General features: G+C 48.9%; 2 protein-coding genes across 2 annotated transcripts in view; one reads left to right on the top strand and one right to left on the bottom strand.

Annotated features, from left to right (window-relative positions):
- slc25a26 (solute carrier family 25 member 26) overlaps window positions 1–4,846 on the top strand; it is a 28,510-nt gene extending 23,664 nt beyond the window's left edge. Inside the window, exons 9-10 of the mRNA XM_029150114.3 lie at window positions 1,425–1,498; window positions 4,531–4,846. Of these exons, the coding sequence (XP_029005947.1) occupies window positions 1,425–1,498; window positions 4,531–4,636 (180 nt within the window). The 3' untranslated portion in view covers window positions 4,637–4,846. The remainder of the gene's footprint in view (window positions 1–1,424; window positions 1,499–4,530) is intronic.
- A 1,072-nt stretch (window positions 4,847–5,918) lies between these two features.
- Window positions 5,919–21,424, bottom strand: part of lrig1 (leucine-rich repeats and immunoglobulin-like domains 1) — a 29,621-nt gene continuing 14,115 nt past the window's right edge. Inside the window, exons 4-18 of the mRNA XM_029150113.3 lie at window positions 19,979–20,116; window positions 19,712–19,855; window positions 18,576–18,719; window positions 18,281–18,424; window positions 16,630–16,773; window positions 14,573–14,653; window positions 12,979–13,050; window positions 12,493–12,564; window positions 12,175–12,338; window positions 11,502–11,855; window positions 10,500–10,781; window positions 8,744–9,178; window positions 8,520–8,654; window positions 8,094–8,348; window positions 5,919–7,619 (exon numbers count right to left, since the gene is read on the bottom strand). Of these exons, the coding sequence (XP_029005946.1) occupies window positions 7,417–7,619; window positions 8,094–8,348; window positions 8,520–8,654; window positions 8,744–9,178; window positions 10,500–10,781; window positions 11,502–11,855; window positions 12,175–12,338; window positions 12,493–12,564; window positions 12,979–13,050; window positions 14,573–14,653; window positions 16,630–16,773; window positions 18,281–18,424; window positions 18,576–18,719; window positions 19,712–19,855; window positions 19,979–20,116 (2,767 nt within the window). The 3' untranslated portion in view covers window positions 5,919–7,416. The remainder of the gene's footprint in view (window positions 7,620–8,093; window positions 8,349–8,519; window positions 8,655–8,743; window positions 9,179–10,499; window positions 10,782–11,501; window positions 11,856–12,174; window positions 12,339–12,492; window positions 12,565–12,978; window positions 13,051–14,572; window positions 14,654–16,629; window positions 16,774–18,280; window positions 18,425–18,575; window positions 18,720–19,711; window positions 19,856–19,978; window positions 20,117–21,424) is intronic.

Below are 21,424 nucleotides of genomic sequence, written 5' to 3' on the forward strand. Positions count from 1 at the left end.
GGTCTTGATCTTTTGCGAGAAGCCGTTGGCTCACGATGGAACGGCTCGGTACGAACGCTTCCTGTAAACATCGTTCGAAACGCAGCTGCTGTAATTCAGCACCAGCTCACGGACCCGCAGCCATCACTTTATAAGGCCAAGGCTTCGATGCGCTGGCGGCGCCGCAGGTGAGCTGGGCACGGGCCTCATCTGAACCTGTGACGACCCAACAACACGAGCAGATTCATGAAATCTGCTCGTTCATGAAAAAAAAAGGAAGTGTTCAACATTTATTGTCCTAAATTAACAAAATGCAGTGAATGCACACAGTTTTTGAAGGAACTCGCTCGTTGGGAGAACTAACTAACTATGATCCTGAAGGTCATTAGCACCTGTTTGCTATAATTGTTTGATGATACTACAGTACTGAACATAATCCTACAAAATCCCTGACTTTGCTGCTGTGTTGAAGGCAAAAAGTAGTTACACCAAATATTGATTTGATTTAGATTTGTATTTTGTTCATTCACTGCATTTTGTTCATTTAAGAAAATAAATGTTTAAAGTTGTCTTTGTTTATAGCATTCACACCTGCCTGACTAAAGCTGGAGGCAGCAGACGTGATGTTAAAAAACGAACCGATTTATAAGAAAAGCAGCTTTTTATTTTCAGAATTAGGTGGTGACATTTTAAAGCGCTGAGCCTGAAGCACTCATACTTTCCCTGGCATTTTTATTTTTTATTTTTGCAAGAACTCAAAGTCTCAGCAGTGAAGCAGGACAAGTCCAGGCAGGAGGGTGAAATGGAGACAGACAGACAGAGCAGGGCCGGCGTTGATGCGTGTGGACAGTTTGGACTGGATGAAAGGGAGGAAACGTGGCTGTTGGAACCTGTCACCTCGGTTTCCTCTGCGAAGCAGCGGAGGAGGCGACGCGAATAAAGAAGCGGCGTTGTGCAGCGGACTCACCGCTGCTGCTGCCGGCCTCCTACGCTGCTGTGTGTGTGTGTGTGTGTGTGTGTGTGTGTGTGTGTGTGTGTGTGTGTGTGTGTGTGTGTGTGTGTGTGTGTGTGTGTGTGTGTGTGTGACTGTCCCTCTCCTGCAGCTCTGATGGATTAAAACCTCTTCATCCAGCTCGGCTGTATTATGTAAATACAAGCTCCAGACTGATGGGTGCGGTGGAAGACAAGGGGATCTTGTTGAGAGTGTTTTTTGGGTGGGAGAGACCCCCTCCCCCCTCCTCCCCCCGTGGATGCCTGGGTGGGTGTTAGACGTGTCACCTGCGCTGACACAGCTGTCCAGGAACAGGAGCAGTGGCCGCGCCGCAGGAATGAAAGGGAGGAGGAGGAGGAGGGTGGGGGTTGGAGGAAGACTAAACAGGGTGCAGGAAACGAAGGAGATGATTCATCCTTCATCACACCTCTGTTTTCTCTCTCTCCGTCTTTAGGCCGGGTCGACCACAGCGAGCGGCAACATCCCCCTGGTGCTGTACGACGTGTGGAGGAGCAGAGGCCTCTCTGGGTGAGCGACTTCACTACGGAGCCAGTTGCGGAACCAAAGCCTTTTTATTTTCTATTAAGATGCTGCAGGGGCCGATTCACTGGCCTGTTATGACCAATAAGCACCCGTCACTTGCTTAAGATGCACCTCGACATTGATGGTCGGCGATTATTTGCCTAACGTTGCACCAGTGGTCACTCAGGCTCCAGTGCTGGAATCTAATCAGCGGAACAGAGCATTTGACTTTTGTACTTAACATGAGCCGAGAGCGGCTCCCTACAAGCTGCCCGGCTTCTCTGTCTTGCTCAGCACGTCTGCTCCGCTATAATGAATAACAGCTAGGGTCATAATATTTACAACAGAGCAGACTCCTGAAACGCTCTCTGTCCCCTGATACCGAAGGAAAAGGTGGAGAAGGAGGCGAAAGACTGGGAGAGAATGAAAAGCGCAGACAAAGGCGAGTGTGTAGAAAGTAAGGGGGGGGGCTGTTGTTCTGTGGGGCCAAAGGCCTGCTGGTTTCGCTGGTGCATGCCTGATACAAATTGCTGGAGCTTTAAAGCTGTAATTATGGTAATAGGCCCAATTGCTGTGTAGTGAAGCTCTAAAGTGCTTCCATGTGTGTGCTGTGCCCCAGAGACCGTGGGCTCGCAGAGAGCCCCCCCCACCGCGAGCCACACAAGGAAAGGAAGAACTGCACCAAGAATCACGTCAAAACAAAGCTAATTGGCAACCGGTCCCTCAGGCCGCGTCTGCTCCGTGCTTTATGTAAACCCAAACGGAGGAAAAGTAAACAAATGACACGGTTTGTGCTGCACGCGCACAGCAACAAAGCCGAGCGTGGCTCATTGCGGTGAACCCTAATTATGCCTTTACGGCGTCGGCCCTCTTTGATCTTCACCGTTAGAACTGAGGTGCAGGACCCGGAGCACTTTTCACCTCCGCGGTGCCGCCGGCGTCCTGGGCGGACAGTGGTGGGGTGCAGTGGCTGGTTCTGAGAGCTCTGTGACCTCTGACCTCAGGCGACAGATGACGGCGCCTGGTGCAGTGTGTTCGGTCACCAGGACGGAGACGTGCTGGTTCGTAGTTATGGGGGGGGGGGGGGGGGGGGTCGGACACAGGTGGGCCTGAGCCCGGACAGGAAGTGTAACGCCGGCCCAGATCCGAGACAAAACAAGAGCGCCGAGTTTAAATGAGTCCACTCCTCGCGCTGCTCCGCGCGGTGCGGCGCTCGCGTGGTGTTGTGTCTACGCTGCCCGGTGGCCGTCCAGCTGCTCAGACTGGTTCCTCTCTCTCCGCTCACATGCCCATGTGGCGAGGCGCGAACAGACGCGCATGCGTGTTTGATATTATGATATTATTCCAGGAACACAGTGTCTGACTAGTGCCTCCACGTTTATTTGGAGGAACCAGACACACACTCCCTCTCTTTTAGGAGGTAACAGGATGTGCGAGACGCCCAGCGAGGTTTACTGCTTGTGTGAGTGGACATTTGAGTCTGATAGTAAGTGTGAGCCAATTTTGTTGGGTGATTGTGTATAAATCCTGCACATCTCATTTTTCCCGTCCAAGCGCCTGCTGTTTGCCTGCGTCAAGCCCAGTGGGCTGTACGTTTCTGACAGGTGCCTTCGATTTCCCTTCTGTACTAGAATCCTAAGCCAAAAAAAAAAAACGGGACTCGCCCACAAGGTTTTTCAAATGCTGTTTCATTTTCTTGTGGACGTTGTGTTTGACATATTTGTATTCAAGATGTTCCAAACCAAAGTTTGTATTATTTCAAAAGTTTTATGAAAATGAAAATGGACAGAAACACAAGTACTAACGCAGACCTGCACACACGATTACTGCAGACAGACATTTAGTCTACGTACTGTAGGCAGCTACACACACACACACACACACACACACTCTGTAGGGACTCCATCAGTTACATCTGGCTTGGATTGGGCCGGCGCATGTGAGCGCGGGGGCGTATTGGCAGGCGGAAGGTGTCGGTAGGCAAATACACGATGAGAAAGACAGACGGAGAAATGGAAAAATAAGGAGCGAGAGACACGAAAAGACAGACGATGGGACGAGGTGAGCACGTGTCTGCGAAGGGGATGACGCAGCAAGAAAATGAGACGCAGAAGAAATCCCCGAACACCTGAGCCAGCTGAGGGGGGCGACGCTGCAGCGGGAGGAATGGACGGACGGACATGTGTAGATGTCATCTGGCCATCAGTCACGCAGAGAGAGAGGGAGCGAGCGGGGCGAGAGATCCAGGGGGGCCCTGGGGTGGGGGCTCGGAGCCTGATTCCAAAAGCAGCTGTGTGTGGGGGGGGGGTCCTTGGGAGACGGGCGCTCTCTCATGGCCCGTCACATCCTCTGACCCCTGCAACGTCAGCAGCTTCTCCGTGGGCCCCGCTCGCTGCGACCTGGACCCCATGTGCATCAACACGGCCTCCCGTCGGGCCCTCGGCCCCCGGACGCCGTGAGGTCACCCGCGCATGGCGTCGATCGGTGATCGGGAGCGGTCCGGTGTGAGCGGCCCCTGGCTCCGCCCCCCCCACTTCTCCATGGAGACAGTTAAAGCTGCAGCAGGAAGCAGGAGTTTTCAAAATAAAAGAAGAAATCCTACTCTGTCCCGTGGCGCCGCTCAACGCGAGGCTCAGATGTGTCCATGATGGGTGGAAACCCTGGCTCTCCTCATGTTCCTTCATGTCACCGCTCAACACGTTTGTTTTCTCTGTGAGTTTAGTCAGGACTCTTCCTTGTTGCGGATGAGTGGAGGTCCAGCTCCTCTTCACGCACAGCTTCCCTGCTTGTTTTCGAGGCCCCCTGTGAAAATAAACCCCACCAACGACGAATTTCAGCGTCCACCGTCAGATTTCTCAATTGAGGAATTTGCACAGCAATCGCTCGCACGCGTGTGAAAATTAGCTCCGCGGTGAGAAAAGGCCGGAGGAACAAGCACAACTTGTTTGGAGACAACTGAACACCAGAGCTCAGAAAACAGGACAGAAACGAGCGGTCAGGACTTAACCAACACTGCTCCTTGTTTTCTTTTGCTGCAGGCTGTTTGCAGGCAGCGTCCCCAGGATGACCTTCATCAGCCTGGGCGGCTTCATCTTCCTGGGAACCTACGAGAAGGTCCGCAGCTCTTTGCTGCAGCGTCTCTGACTCCGTTCGGATCCGACCCGGCCGAGGCCCAGCAGGGCGCCATGTGGTCCTGCTCCCCGAGACGCAAGGAAACACCCGGCGCCTGGAGCAAGGGCCAGACCCAGTGTAGATACATGGACCTGTCGCACAGCACGAACTGTGGAGCATGTTTACTGTGACGTGTATGAATGAATGAATGAGTTGTGGGATTAAACCCATCTTTTTACAGAGTGTGGTTTTCCTTTACATCCCTCCATGATCACTTGTCTTTTATTCAGACGTTCTCCTCTGTGAAGCCAGTTCAGCCTTTTTAAAGACCCGCCGGGGAGCCACAGGAACAGATCCCATCACCGTTACGTTCCCACCAGAGCACAAGTGAGCTCATCTACTTTTAAAAACTTCATCTTTAGACCGAAGGTGTCTCCATCAGCAAAACACTCTTAAATTAACAGGGCTGTAGTTTTATTGCGGGCCCCTGGTGTCTTGTAGACACCTTTGTATTGCTGTTTAGGGTATAGCTTCAAGGTCTTTTTGTCAAATAGTTTTATTAGATCATTGAAAAATATTTGATTGTACAATCAAACTTAAAGTTATTATACATTATATAAATGGATTTTCCAAGGATTCAAGCATTTGGTTCTTCTGTGTAGCAGTAAAAAGAGGCTTTGTTCTCCACTGTCCACGAATAAAAGTAAAAACTATCCAAGAAGAAGTATTAAAAGATTAACAAATCACTCCTCTGCATCTAATTGAAGAAGGATTATCTAAATGACATATCCAGGAACAGTTCGCCCACAGTGGTGTCCTTCACTGAGGTAAATCCTGGCGGGGGCAGAGGAGACGGATGGCCTCACAGGTGGGAGCGCTTGTCATGCTGCTTGTCACCAGGCTGTTGGACAACAATGGCCGGAGTGTGATTGGTGGCGGCCGCAGACGGGGGCACGTCAATCATCCGGTGACAAACATCCATCTGGAATGCACATTCTGGTCAGCCTCTGACCCTGAGTCAGCTCTGACTCAGGAGCAAATATTTTAAACAGTCGCCATCTTTGGAGCTTCAGGGAGCCAGGAGACATTCCTGCTTGGAATATTAGCTGTGTGTGTGTGTGTGTGTGTGTGTGTGTGTGTGTGTGTGTGTGTGTGTGTGTGTGTGTCCGTCCAAGGTCCAGGCACAAGCTCCTCGACTGCTTTGAAGATCAAGGTCTTGATGGCTTCTCCATAACCACTGTGACATGTGAGCTGAGCTAAATGCTAACTCAGCCGTTTGTGATACGTTTGTTCAAAAAACACACACACACTGTACTTGGAACAATAGCAAAATGTGATTTACTAGACACTTCACTGTTTTAGCTTTAACGTTGGTACAACATTCTCAGTTTCAATAAATTACCCAGAACATGAGCCGCACCCCGCTGCCCCTCTTCCCTTTATACGCTACACTGGGACCTGGTGACCTGCTGGTTGGTCGAGCCGGTGTGATGGGTGCTATGAACAGGTAATGTGGACACACATGGATGTGGCCCAGCGCACGCAGGGACTGTGACCCTTCACAGAGCGTCAGACTGCAATAATCTTGCTGGATTGGTTCACAAACTTTCCAACTGTTCACAGCACGAAGCCTCACCCTTAGTGACCTTGAGCACAAAACAATATTTCACTGATGAGGAAGTTCAGGGGGTACAATGTGGTGCTGAGGGCGAAATACTGGCCGCTTTCTTCTTGGATGTTGAGGCACATTACAGCAGTAAAACAACATCACTCTCCCCGATTCTCCCCATTTTGTGTTCAAAGCGTAAGAATTGTGTAATTGGGAGATTTGCCAATCAGATGTTAAGGGTTGAGCCGGTTGCAGAGGTTTGAACACACTGGGTTGCAAATGTGTGCTTAATACCCTTTGTTGAACTTAAGTACAAGAAGAATCCTTTCACCCAACTAGAACAGAGCAGCTTTGGGGTAGAAGAGCCTTAATGGTACAGAATGCCTCCTATTTGCAAACATCCCGTATCTGCAGGGTTATGAAGCGGGTTTAAAAAGTGCTTTTGTCGCATCCGTCGTACCAGATGAATTCACACCAGAGCTCTTCCTTCATACAACAACAATGAGTGTGAGGTGTGTTTCTTAAAGGCCATAATTGACATAGTTTGTCCCCCCCCCCCCAAAAAAAAAAACATTCAAGTGCTACCAAGTGTTTGGTTTGCTGTGAAGAGCGTACCAGTATCTGGATGACATATGCTATTACAAGTTGAGTTCTCCTTGATCATGCAATAAGGCACTGCAGCTGAATGTCGGCAGAAGCTGTAAAAAGGCTTTTGAAGAACAATAAAAATACCATCACTCCTTTCTTTGTCATGCACATAAATTCAAATACTCTTCTGTAAAAGTTATATAATATATAATATAGGAAAACTCTTATGTACAGTCAAATGTCCAAATGTAGATTTTTTTCTTTTTGTATCCTGTACATACATACACTGTACATCATTCCCTACATTTACATGCTTCAAAATGCAAGTCACATTGTTTGGAGCTAGAAATTTTACTGGTCACCTCCCAAAGGAAGGTTTTTAACTATGTACAGCCTATACGCTCAGATGGGACGCCACCCACACAAGCTCCATCTTCACACTCCGGATCTCCCCCGCCGCTCCCCTCCTCCTGTCAGTCTACATTCAGGAGGCTTCAGGACAGTTCGCCTCGATATGAGGTAGCAGTTTTAATTCCCAGTGCAAGAAAAAAAATCATTAAATAGAAATCCCACCCAGCGACTGCAAGTCCACGTTCCGTGCTGGATGGAGCGGCTGCTAATCGCTGGCTCTCCTTAACGGGGCGCTCTCGTGCGGAGAGGCTCGGAGGGCGTGTCCGTTGGTCAGCAGCGTCTGCCGAAGCTCAGGCTGGCAGTCGCTGCCGCCGTAGCCGCGGCTCGCCACGCCCACCAGCTTCACAGGCTTGTGGAAGGAGTCTTCCTGTGATGGGGAGCAGGTCAGCGTCTGTCCCGCTCTGCTCGCTGAACGAGAAAGAGACAGAGGTGGGATTGGTATTGAGCAAAGTTAACATAGGATGAATTCAGCTTTAGGACACAGGCGTGTGGAATGTGTGCATAGGGCTGCGTCAACATGTGGAAGTGAGAAGTGGAATCTGGAGGGCAATTCCTCTGGTATTACTCTATGCTAAGAGAATCTGAACCCAAGAACAGGCCTGGACCTGCAACTCCAGGAGCACAGAGAGCAGCAGAGAACTCGTTGGTGCTTTTACAGAGATATCCTGAGGGGCTCTGGGCATGCAGCGCTGATGCACTGTCAGACGCTGGTGCAGCAGGAGCCAATCGACAAAGAGGCGTTTGCCTCGACAAGCTCTTGAAAGCCTGATAGTTTCTAAAAAGGTATCACTTGATAAATGTGATTCCTTTAAAAAAGCAGCCTCTGTTTGTAAGAAGACGACTGGAACCGTCGCAGCTGCATTTGCACTCAGATCTTCTCACCTTCACTATCGTGTTGATTCAGTTGTAACGTATTGTGGTTTTTCGGGTGTGTGGATCCTTGAATGTCCTTCCGGATCCCGTTGGGTGTCCTGTTGCACAACGGCGCCGTGTGTGGACCGGGGTCGTGGTGGTGAGCGTGCTGTTGGTACTCCATGGCCCCGGAGGGACCAAAACCATAGCCCAGGTAGTCAGAATCCCTGCAGTAGCTGTTGCCGCTCTCCATGCAATCAGTGCACAGCACTGCACCATCGAAGCCTACAGGCGTGAGGGGGGTGTGTGTCAGCACTGTGGTTTGGACGTCCGCTCTATACTTCTGATTCATCATAAACAGCACCTTTCATAGACATGCACTAACTTTGGAAGATGGCAGAAACTGCTGCGAAGCACAAACATTAGGAAGACAGAGCGGAGATTCATGTCTGGTACCTGTGTGGTCTATAACGTGCCCGTTAGGCTGGAGTCCACCGGCGGCCTCCACGCGGATACACACATCCTGCCGCTCTGACAGAGTGCCCTGAGACGAGAGGTAGCTGGGAACATCCGGAGGCACTATTGTTTCATCTGTAGGAGGCAAAATCGAAAAAAATTAGGGCGGGGGTGTAAATCAACACCACTACCATCCACAACCCATTGTAGGAAGGACAACTCACCCGTGTTAGTGACACTGCACTCCTCACTCTTCTTCTTGGTCTGGTAGATGATGCAGACCCACACCAGTGACGTCATCACAATGCTTGTCACCACGGCGATGACGATGATCCCTATAGTCACGGTGCTGGGCCCCGGCGGTGGGGCGCACGGGCTGCGGCGCTGCGTCACCACCAGCTGGCTGTGGGCGCGCTCCGTGCCCAGCGTGTTGGACATGAGGCAGGTGTAGCGGCCGGCGTCCTCCAACGAGGCCGAGTTGATGACCAGCAGCTTGTTCCCTGGGGTGAAGTGGTGTCTGTCGGAGGGGCGCAGTGGCTGGTCGTTGCGCAGCCACGTGATGCGAGGAGGCGGGCTGCCCTGGGCTTTACACTGCAGAGCCACCGTGTCCCCCACCACCACGCTGCGGTCCTCCAGCTCCTGGGCCAGGTGAGGGGTTTCTGTGGAGGGCAGGGTTGACAGGGATCCTATTCAGATTTATTTGTATCATGTTACTGCTCTTGTTTGATTTGGGAGGTTTGTGCTACAGTACAGATCTATCTGGTCACACTATCCATTGCATACTGTGGGTTTCTGGTGATCAGCTGATATACAGAGCCCACTGTGATGTTCTGAGGTTAAGATCCAACTGCAAAAATCTTATGTCATGTCTCACAAATTCTGACACCTGACAACTGTACACTTCCCCTGTTTTTTGTTTGTTGAATGGAGGACACTGAGCTGTGTTTGTGTGTGTGTGTGTGTGTGTGTGTGTGTGTATTAAGGTAGGCCTCCCCTCTGATCTCTGATACTGAGCACTTCCCCTCACAGTGGGACATACACAGATTATGAGCTCTCACTTAACCCACTTCACATGCCAGTCTACCCCCCCCCCCTCTCTCCTTCCGTCCTCCAGCATTTCTATTCTCTAAATCCCGCTTGTTAGCCTTCTCCTGAACAACCATTTCTGTTCTTCTGTGGGTCCCATTTTTCTCCTCTACCACTCTTTTCCAGACAGGGGCCCCTCAGCAGCAGCCACCACCCCCCTTCCTCTCGTCTTCTCCCCCGTTTCCCAAACCCAGACGTGACAGATTCACTGCAGAAGCACGGTTGGCTGCTTGAATATTTACTGTAGCACTCTTGAATACATTAGCACCCTCCTTGTGTAACTTATGCAAATATGTCTGCAAAATACCAGCCTGACTAGTCAAATATAGAATCTGTGCGTTATGAACTCTTTAGGGGAACTCATGAGGCATATTCTGTTGTTACGAGCCAAGACCCCCCCCACACACACCTTTTTTTTAGCTCTGCCCAACAAGGGACTGCTTTGCTCAGTTCAAAGACAAAGGACAAAGATGATCTATGTGTTGAGATGGCTATAGGAGAGCAGTTCCGTTTTGTTTGATTTAACAGTGTAAAACAGCCAATAAACTGGAGGCACTGAGGCCTGCAGTGAAGCAGCCATGACAGTCCCTCCCACCAAGAAAGACAAGGGGGGTGGGAATGCCTGACAAACACCCCTCTGTGAGTCCCCCCTCTCACCCACCATCCCCCTTTGACCTCCAACTGTGACCTATGGCCCCTGACCTGCAGCAAGACCACAGCTGCAGAGAAAGGAAAAATATAAAGCCTCTCATTCTGCAGCTTCGGACATTCCCATCTGACTGACGAGCTGCTGGCTATTTGTGGGAATACGATCAACAGTGTGTTGCACTCAACATAGGTCGGTTAAACAACAGGTCAGTTTAGCTTTTAAGCAGGTCCCAGATCTGCTCTTACCCAGCACGGTGAGGGTGGCATTGGCAGAGATGGTGCCTGCCGTGTTTTTGGCAGTGCAGCTGTACACGCCCATGTCCTCTGGCTTGACGTCCATGATGAAGAAAACGTCGTCGTCGGGCTTGACATGCATTCTGCGCTCGCGGGCTGCCGGGAAATCCGTTCCTCCATCCTTCTGCCAGGCGATCTGAGGCGCAGGGTGGCCCTCGGCAGCACACTCCAGCCTGGCGGTGTGGCCCGTGCGGATGGTGCTGTCTCGGGGAGTTTTTAGGAAGGATGGGAGGACTGTGGGGAAAAAAAAAACAAGTCTATCAATAGGAGTTATATATAGAAAGATGACTGGTCACGTGGTTTTGAGCAAGTCCCTTCTCACAGTCAGTTTTACACCTGTAAGCCTGTAAGCAACTCTGCTGGTTCAGAACCTTGTCAGAGGAACCAGTTGTTCAGGATTACAGAGTATTACTCATTTAGTCTTTCCACCACTTTCCCAGCAGCCAACAACACCCAAGACTCCACAGGAAACTTTACTTTACTAAACTGCTAACTTTCCGTTAGCAGTCTCAGCTTCCATAAGGTCAGGTGTTTACAAAGGCAACAGGCAGATAAATAGTTCTGGCAGATGTGAGTCATTAGAGGCAAGGGCTCTGATGCAGATTGGTGATGGATAAATTCACTCTATCCAGAAAAGCAGAGTGAGTAAGTGTGGAAGAGATGGCCTCTGTTACTGCTGACATGCAGCAAAATCAATTTGTTCCGAATACCATCCTGGTAGAGATGGAGGCTGGCTGAGAGAGAAGGCTTCATTCAAGGGATAGAAAAGAACCCAGCATGAGCACTAATCTCAATCACTCAGCCAGAGCCATTATTTTTGGTGGAAATGGTGTAATCACACACACATCAGAGATACTGTAGTACCATGTTTTTGTCTCTCTGTAAAGTTTACCACTGCACCACTCTTTTAGCTCAGTCATTCCTTTTTGACTAATCTGGTCCACTTTGACCTACCGTTGACGGTGAGGCGGGCCTTGCTGGAGTAGGTGGAGCCAAAGTGATTAGTGATGATGCACTGGTAACGGCCTTCGTGTGCGAACGTGACGCGCCGCAGGTGCAGGATAGTGGTGTACTCCATCACGCCTCCGCCGGTGCCCGGTGCAGCAGACGTGGTCTCCTGGTTGCGTGCGCGGACGTGGGCATAATTCTCGACGTCTGCGTGGCGGAGCAGCTCCTGATCCTTGCGCCAGGCAAAGGTCATGGGGGAGGAGCTGCTGCTCGCAGCCGTGCAGGTTAGGAGAACATCGCTACCAAGAACTGTGACTTTGGCTTCTGGATGCACGGTGATCTGAGGCATAGGGAGGTCATCTGTGTAGGTGAGAGAGAAGAGAATAAAGGAAGGGGACAGAAATGGCAAATTAATAACAAGGGAGGTGTAATTGCTAATGTCCATCAGTAAGTGTGCGCTTGCTATGCACAAATGGGTCTGAAAGAGTGAAGGAAAACACACATACGGATCTATTAGCAAGTCTGGGTGCTAAACAAAAACAGCACACAAGCAAATATGTGCAAGTATGTAAACAACAGAACAGCGCCAAGCTGTCAGTGTGGCCCATCTGTGCCTCCAACACCTCTTGCTCAACACGGCCACCCACACAAACACTGAGCACACGCAGGCTCCACTCACCGCACACAAAGCTGCTGGATGGGGCCTGGAAGAGGCTTGTGCCCTTCAGGCTCTCTGGGTGGGCGCAGGTGGCATTGACACCCGCTTGCAAACCGCGCGTCACCAACCAGTCCGGCAGCCAGTGGAGCTGGCAGTCACACAGGAAGCTGTCGCTCTGAATGAGCCTGTGGAGGAGGTGAGGAGAGGGCGGGGGAAGAACGGAGAGACAACCTGTGACTAGATGTGGTATAGAACATATTCTTAGAGACCCCAAAAGCAGTGGGGGGGGGGGTGTCAGTCAGGCTCAGGGATGTCAGTGAGCATGTGTTGCAGACTCACAGAGTTTTGAGGTTCTTCATTTTGCTGAAGCCTTCGGGCTGGATGGAACGGATTGCATTCTCTCCCAAGTTCCTGTTGGGAAGATATATAGCATCACTCATCACTGTATACAGGCGTGCATTAGTAAAAGTCTGATTATCTCACCAAGGTAAAAATACCCACGTTCTTGTATACAAGGAACATAAGTTCATTATCACTTCCTGGTATCTATGTCTTCTACACATGTACGCTTAATAACTTTGTTCCTGATGCAGGAAAAAAGGCCAAAGTTGAGATCACGCTAAGCTAACAAGAGAGGAGCAGCTGGGCCCTTGCAAAATCCCCTGTCTTCTCCATTTACAAAGACGCTATTAAATTGCTAGCAGCCTCCTCTGCCAGCTACTTTTGGCAACCTTCAGCCCTAGCCCCCCCCCCCACACCCGCTCTTCCTCACACACTCCCTTTGCCGAGAGAAGGAGGAGCAGCCAGGCATTGTGGGATACTCACAGGTGTTCCAGGGCCTCCAGGCCAGAGAAGGCTTTCTTGGCCACGGACTTGATCTTGTTTCCAAACAGAGTTCTGCCGTTTCCAAACATGAACGGTGTCGATGGATGAAGAGGGAGAGAAAAAGAGGGGGGGGGGTGAAAACAGGGAGCAACAGAAGGAGAGAGGCACAATTAGCAAGGCTGAATCTGATAAGAGTGAGAGGATTGGGGTATTGGAAATCTGAACTGTGTGGAGATTAGCCAAGAGGAAGGGTGAAGGAGATTGGTTGAGGTAGAGGTGGGTGAGGGGTGTGGCGAGGGGGGGTGGGGGTTAGTGGGGGGCTCTGCTGCTCTTCAAAGACCACTTTTATCTTTATTAGAATTTAATAGCAATGACCAGGCAGTGATCTGTGTGTGTGTGGGGGGGGGTCTTTCCCCTGTAGAGCCTATAAGGGCACACGTGTTACTATGCGAGTGTGTGCCTGTCAAGCCTGGTTTGAGAGGAAAGCTGCTGTTCCCTCCGTTTTGGGGTCGTAATCCCCTCTCCCTTGTTCCTCTCCTGTTGTCGACTTCATTTCACAGGAAGAGGAGACACGACTGGCTGATTTACAATGAACACCCCAGTGTTCAAACCCATCCACATGTACGCTGAAACAAATGGTTGTCCTGTCACAGGGACAGCGGGGCGGGATGCAGCTTTTGCTTTAAAAACTAGGCCACGGAAACAGATAAAAACACGAGACAATCGCTTGGTTTGGCGTTTTTAGCCAACTTTTACAGACGCGGGTGCGTGGGGTGGACACTTTCATGTGTTTTATGTCCCACCCCTTCCTTCCCTTTTCAGCATCTCTTTTTCCCATGACTCGCTTCGCCAGCGTTGGGATGCAGCCGCCCCGCTTCCGCCAACGCCGCCACAAAAGGGGCGGGGCCCGCGAGGCGTTTGATGTTGATGACTGAATGCAGCCCTCAATTTCACCCTCTCTCGGTTCCTAACAACAGGGACTGGGAATGAGGGGATGCGAGGAGCGGAGGCATGAAGTAGAAGTAAGACTATTGGGGGAGTGAACCCCTGCCAGCTCGAAGAAAAGGCCTTTCTCTCCCTCTTTCTCCCGTTCTTTCTCTTTCAGCAGTGCCCACACTGGGAACCATCTTGGCTGGACACCATCTTTTCATTCTGCAGGTTGATGATTGCAGCTCGATGCCAACAACTTCATGGCTGTTGTACTTTACCAACTTGCCAACTTTTGACATTGAGCTTTTTTAGTATTGATTTTATAAAAATGCTGATGCAAAAGTTGATCCTCTTTAACCATTTGCAGCAAATACTGTATAACCAAGTCTGACTTATCTTTCAACTTATAATTACTTCCCTGCCAAGTGAAGTGTGGCTTCCTGTAGGGACAGACATGTCAATCTCTAATTCTAAAAGTGGATTGGCTACAGTTAACAGGCAACGTGTGAATTGGGATCCAGGAAGTGAAACTCTTGGATGGGAGAAAAATTTGAAAGCTCTTGGATTGTCTGTTTTTGAAGAACAGCCGCCATGTGACAGGCCAGTGCAGAGGGACGAAAAGGGAGAGGGAGAGGCGGGGACAACTGAAGAAAGAGATACTCACAGCTTGTTGAGGCTGTCCAATCCAGAGAAGGCCCCGTTGGTGTCCTCTATTGTGCCCGAGATGTCGTTATGGTCCAGCTCCCTGTGGAGAATGAGAGAAAAGAGAAGGATAAGAAAGGGGGGGGGGACAGGGTCTACCAGGACTGAACCGTCTCACAATCCCGGCCGAGGCTGCTCTGGAAGTCATGCCCCCCCCTCCCTCTACCATCCTCCTCCCCTGCACCTGGCCTTAAGAGCCCCTCTGCCGCCCTGCTCTGCCAACCAAGCGGATTCTTTCCTTTCCGAGGAGGCGAAGGAGTGTGTGAGCTGGTGTGAGAGGAACACATGTATAATTCATGACGGCGCGGAGGGGCTGGCGTGAACAGTGTCTTGTGAGAGGACAGACAGATTGTACAATGGTGGCAGGTATAGCATGGCCAAAAGCAGAGACTTAGTGAGGTTAAGCGCTGGGTTTAAGGGCGGTCAGACAAACACAGAATGAATTGAATGAGGGGGGAAAGAGGGGCTTCTTTTAGAGCTTTTGGGGGTTTCCAAACACTTGTTGAATGCATTTCATCTTCCCTCACATGGCCTATAGAATTGCCTCCGTAGGTGAGGTCATTGCTGCCACCCCTCCTCTCTGCGTGGTAATCAAAAAGAAAAACAGCAGAATCAGAGGTCTCCTCTGAACCATTAAAAGACTCTCTTTCAAAGTTGAGAAAGGTTGATGGTCAGCCACACCCTCCACCAACTCCACAATAGCACCCCCCATCCCTCCTCCTCCTCCCCCTTTTTCTTTCCAGCATCTCTTATCCCCCTCTCGTTCTTTTCAGGCTACTTTGGCCACAGCTCTAGCTGGACTGGACTGGACGGGGGCTGCCAATTTCCTACTCTTTCTGGCTGACTGGACGTGAATGGCCACTGCCTTGTTAAAGCAAGGCCAATGGTGTGGGCTGTGGAGCGCATAGAGAAGGCACAGGGAGGGGGGGTGGTGGCAGCTAAGCCAACAACCCCCGTGGCCGAATTAGAGGGCAGACAGGCTTGTTTGGAGCTTTCACACCCCGATGCAGGCTTCGGCCCATGCCAGCACGCCCAGCAGTGCAGGGCCAATTAAAGCTCCCCGGCTCCTTTTCAGGGCTGAGCCCATGCCTGTCCTCGCCTCCGCTGATTAGATTAGGCCTGCCTCAAAAACAGAGTGCAGTGGCGATAGGAGCGAAACAGAAAGTGCAGAATCGAGACGGAGATGAGGTACGTAGAGCATGAGGAGATACTAGAATACACTTCATACAACAGGGACATGAAGTGTGCTTTGTTTAAAAGCCTAAAGAAACAAAATTGCCCAATTAAAGAAAAAAAAGAAGCTAAGAAATGTCACAAGTTGGTGTCTTTTGCTCTGTAGCCATCTCACACACAGTGTGAAGGGGCCTTGTGTGCTTTGACCTGTCACCCCACTGAGAACAAGCCTATATAGCGATCATTGGCTCTCTTCTCTGGCTCTTTGACCGGTGAACAGGCACAGCCAAAAGGGCCTTGGTTAAAAACCAAGACCCCCAAATCTTTTCCCTAAATGTCTCCCCTGACGTTCCCCCTTTTAATTCCCTCCTTATTCTCTCCTTTACACAGTTACACGTTTTGTGTAAAAGGTGGTCAGAGAGAAAACAAACCTCCTGTCTTTATTCATGGCATCTAGAGGCAGAGCGGGTTCTCAGGGGAGGTAAGCGACACAGAACACTTCTTAGCTCCGAAAAGAACAAAGTGAGAAAATAGAAGAAAAAAAAAGAAGTTGCCACAGAAACCGTGACAATAAAAGTGTATGAAGACCTCGTAATACTTAAAACCCATGAATAGACATGAATGTGAATGAGATCTAGCCTGACTTGAAGCATAAACAACCCCTCCTTTCTAAAGGCAACTGAACTAAGACCTAAATATCCAATTTCACATGGGCCAACCAATATTAAAACATCTCCACTTTCACTGCTCCCAGGTGGCACATATTGGCCGTATCGTCACCGGGGGTGAAGCCCTAATGAGTCGCTTGTTGGGGAGGGGGTCATTTGGGCAAAGGAGTGTACTTACAACACACGTACGGCCTTGAGGCCCCTGAAGGCCCCTTCGGTGATGTGGCTGATAGAGTTGTGACCCAGACGAAGGGTGTGGAGCTCCCCCAACACAGCCAGACTGTCTTCATCCAGACGAGTCAGGTTGTTGTAAGACAGATTCCTGGAGAGAGAGAGAGAGAGAGAGAGAGAGACGGGACGAGTCAGACAGAGAGGAGGACGGAGGCCGAAGTGGAGACATTAGAATGAGAGGATGAAAAAAAAGGGGGGAAAAAAAGAAACGTTCTGTGTGTGTGAGGTCTGGATGGAGCCGTCAGCTTGGCAGGACACTAAGGCTGCGCGTGACACACATTTACAGACCTTACGTCTCAACTGAGGTCCTAACCGTTTGATGCGGAGTTTAAAAAATGGCTTCTGTCTGTGTCAACAACCTTACATTTCTGAGCTTACTTGAACATGTGGTGAACCCCAAGGGAATATACTGTCAGACGCGTGTAATGCAGCCCGTATTATTAAGTGTTAGGGGATAAGTGCAGGGATTCCCAAGCTGCTTTAATTGTTTCAATTTGAAGAGAAGAAACCACTAATTAGAAACAAGTTCTAACTCAAACACGGCTTTAATAGTAATACATGATGCTTAATGAGAGCACCCTATGAGACTATCTTTGAAATAGTGGGGAAAAAAAAAGGAGCCCTGCATCTGACTGCCCTCTCAGCAGCCTCTGCTCTCTGTCACTGTGGCCAGGCCTCATGGTTTGCTTGAGCAGTCATGTATGCAGGGACCTCAGCCCAGCCTGCTCATCAGAACCCAGTGGGAATGCAGGCTCCTCCTAAAGCCGTGTCTCTCTTCTATCAGTAAATGGGGTCATCATAACTTTAGATAATAAAAATCACATGAGCCATAGGTACTGCAGTGCTGGGAGGGTGATTCGGGTACGGCCCCCGGGAGCAGTCATTCATAAGACGTGCGGACGGGAAAAACAGAGTCGAGATAACAGAGCAAACTAAGATTAACGCCATCTTCCCCTTCAAGCCCCTTCGACTGTTACGCATAAACAAACACGGGCGCCGCCGAAACCCCGGGCTACCTCGCAGTTAGCAACGCCTCAGCTGAGCAGCGCTCTTTACAGCGGCGATATGACGGTCGTGTCAACAAAAGAGGAAAGACATTAGGATAATAACTCGTCATTTCGCAGACAAAAGACGTGAATGTGATGCTTCAGTGTAATTACCACAACATAACCAAGGGAGGATTACACACAGGTTTACCAAACCCACATGGTTTAGAGCCAAGTACAAAAACTCCTGTCTGCTGTTGAGCACCACTCTAATTATGGGATAAACAGGCTTACCCTGAGAATAGTGTAGAGTATTAAATATTAAAGCGCGTTGTCATTTAACCCTTAGGAGGGTGGGTAGGTGCTATAGGTGCGGACTGTTGGATTTTCAGGCTATAGGATAAGTGGTTTAGATCTCCAGCGGCAGGACAAAAGAGGTGGAGACTGAGGCTGGTAGACAATTTCTGATTTAAAGAAAGTCCTTTGCTGCTGTTTCGTGTAATTCTATTCCACTGCACTTTATTCCAGTTTGTGACTTGCAGAAGGTTTTTACTCTGGAACATCTGGCAGGAGCATTTGGGTGTTCAGGCTAATTTGAATGCTGGTACTCACAGTTCCCTCAGTTTCTGGCAGAACTTCCATCCATCCGGATTGATACGGGCTATTGCGTTGTTACTGAGGAACAGTTGCTGGAGGGAAGTCAGGCCGTACAGGGAACCACTGTTCACCTCTGTCAAACTGTTATAGTCCAGGTGACTGCGGGAGACAACAATACGTAACATTGGTAAAGTAACTACACTAACTTCAGAGATTCAGAGATTGTGTATCTTATCCTTTGGTATATTTTGCATTTAGAAGATTAAAACATGATTAGCCTAAAAGGTAGTGTTTGAGTTATTTTACATACAGGACTTTCATCTTTGCCAGGTCCCAGAAGGCCCCGTCGGTCAGTTTGCTGATGTTGTTCCTTTGCAGTTTCAGCACCTCCAAGCTGGACAGACCCTTAAAAGTCAGACCCTCCACCTGACGGATGCGGTTCCTATTCAGTTCACTGCAGGATGGACAGACAGACATCAAGAAAACGTTCCCACGTTCCACGGAGCAGGACAACCATTGTTTTTATTTCGACAGAGAAATGTTTTGCCCTTATTCTAAGTCTATTCATCCATCAAGGGTTAAAACCAAAGAAACCTGTGGCCTACACGCTTCAGTTGGAGCATTCGTTGTTAACAACCCCCAGCTTAACAGACATTCCTCAGCGGTGTCTTTTCCACCTGTGGCACGGAGCCAGTGCTGTATCTGCCTTTAGCTCACAAATGTCATTGTTATGATTTTTGGAATAAACTGTAACACTTAAATTAAGAATGAACAGGATTCTTTAAAACATTTGAGCAAAAATTCCTGTCTGTTGCACAGACAGCCTGGGACATCTCTTCATGCAACGATGAATCTGTACATGTGGTATGTGTATGAAAGGCTGTAAAAAGCCCTCAGGTTGGCAAAGATAAACATCCACACAGGTTCTTTTGTGTTGGATATGTTTCACCAGATACAGTGTCACCAGGCTAACCCCTCCAACAAAAGGCACCTGGAGACACTACTAGAGCTACAATAGAGGAGACACAATACCCGAGTCCCTTCACTCTCCAGCATGGAGGTGTTGATCTACAAATGTGTCAGCCTCGCTGATACCCAGGAGGGAAGTTTGACCAAGATAGAAGACTGAGGATATGGAAGCGGGCAGTAAATGACAGATAACACGGCTCTGATGTTTACATAGTCAAACCTTATCCACCCCCAGAGGTACAGTTCACACTAATAACATTCTAAATGTTAAACACACAGATTATTAACAGATACATACTCCTCTTCATCCCAAGTCATATTCAGATCTGAAAAGTCTCTAAAGGTAACAACAGAAAAACTATTTGTTTGAAGCCTACACACGTCAAAAATATATAGGTTTTACGAGGAACACTGTTCTGACAGATTAAAACACAACCTGGTCATCACACTACACTGATAAAGTCCAGGGGTACTCACAGCTGGGTGAGCTTGGGGAGCTGGAGGGCTTTCACGGGGATCTGGCTGATGCGGTTTCGACTCAGTCTCAGGACCTGCAGCGTTGAGCCCAGATGGTCCAGGGCGCCGAGCTCCAATATGCTGATTTTGTTGCTGCTCAGATACCTAAACACAAATGCAGCACGGTTCCAGTTTGCTGTTCTCATTAACACAGATTTAGGCAAACACTTGTGGCAGAAATGTAGCGGACATTAACTTGCAACACTGTTGTGTGCACAGTTTACTCACAGGTCTCGAATGTGGAGGCCAGCAGGAAAGCAGTGTCCTCGTAGCTCGGTGATATCATTATTGCTCAGATCCAGAGTTTCCACAGACAGCAGCTCTCTCGTCCGCCTCCCATCAATACTGCGGATCTTATTATGATGTCTGGAAAGTAAAGGAAAAAACATTGCAGAGAAACTAGATGTGTTTGGAAATCCAACATTGACCTACATCCCAAACGTGTGTAATGCCAATCTCCAAAAAAATATCACCACTGTTCAAGTTCTGTGTGCTTTTCCCATCACCCAAGGAAGAAAAACACTTCAAATTCCCAAAGCTTCTCTAAGCCCACTCAGACACAAAGACAGAAGAGTACACAGAACAAAGTGTTCTTCAGCTACCTCTAAATGTGTGCGTTAAGAGGTTCCAAACAGAGGCTGGCTCTCTAAACAAATCCAAGGACACCTGTGCTTCTCCACAGACCTTAGCTGCAAAATCTATTAGATTAATGGGACCTTTGTGATCGACTGGAGCCACTTCAGGAGGGGTTGGACTACTTTACTGTACAGTGGAATGGAACAGATAACCCTCCAGAAGGTCTGGCCAAAATCAAGATCCTAATTTACCCACTACAACATATTTAAAACCAAAGAAAAAAGTTCAGTTCATTTGATTGAACCATGAGAGAAGCAAAATACTTCATCTTACTTCATATTATCTATATTATTTTTAAACAAAGATCCAAAATTTTGGAATTATCACACATAAGAAGAAGATTCCTCTGTTTCGAACAGATGTTTAAGTCCTATTAAGCCTTGTTACCCATCATTACTTATGTTGGGGTTTACACTATATCTACACTGGAGGAGAAACAAAAATACACTACACCACCTGAAAATTAGCCTTAGCAGGAAAGGAACTGTGTCTGTGTCACACTCGAGGCCACACGACACACAACAAGCTCAGTTGTACCGTACTGTAAACACACACAAATATATACAGTAGCTATATGATATGTAAAGGCAGGTGAACACACACTACACAAGCAGTCTGTTGTGTGTACATACAGTAATGATGAGTGTTAGGATTGGAGCATACATTAAAAGCCCTTGCTTGGTGATAATATAAACAAATCAAAAGCAAAGGAGTCAGAGGGCTTGTGTACAAAGGTCATATCGTATTCATCCATACATAATAAAACGTATATGACGCACATTTCACTTTTAAAATGGTATTAATGATACAGAAACTATATGAAGGGAACAACAGGTCTATTGGCGAGGGTTATGTGTCTGTTGCCTGCCCGGTAAACTCAGTGATAAAAAGACTCAAGGAAGTCACTACAACTGAAATCGTTATTTCAGTAGTATTGCTGGTAATCCAGCCTCTGCTGTAGCTTCATAGACAATTTAACTTCATTTTTAGTTGTGTGTATGTACTTGTCAGAAAGATTAGAAGTTGAAACATGTGTTT

The sequence above is a fragment of the Betta splendens genome, chromosome 5 (genome assembly GCF_900634795.4).
Source record: "Betta splendens chromosome 5, fBetSpl5.4, whole genome shotgun sequence".
Classification (NCBI taxonomy): Eukaryota; Metazoa; Chordata; class Actinopteri; order Anabantiformes; family Osphronemidae; genus Betta; species Betta splendens.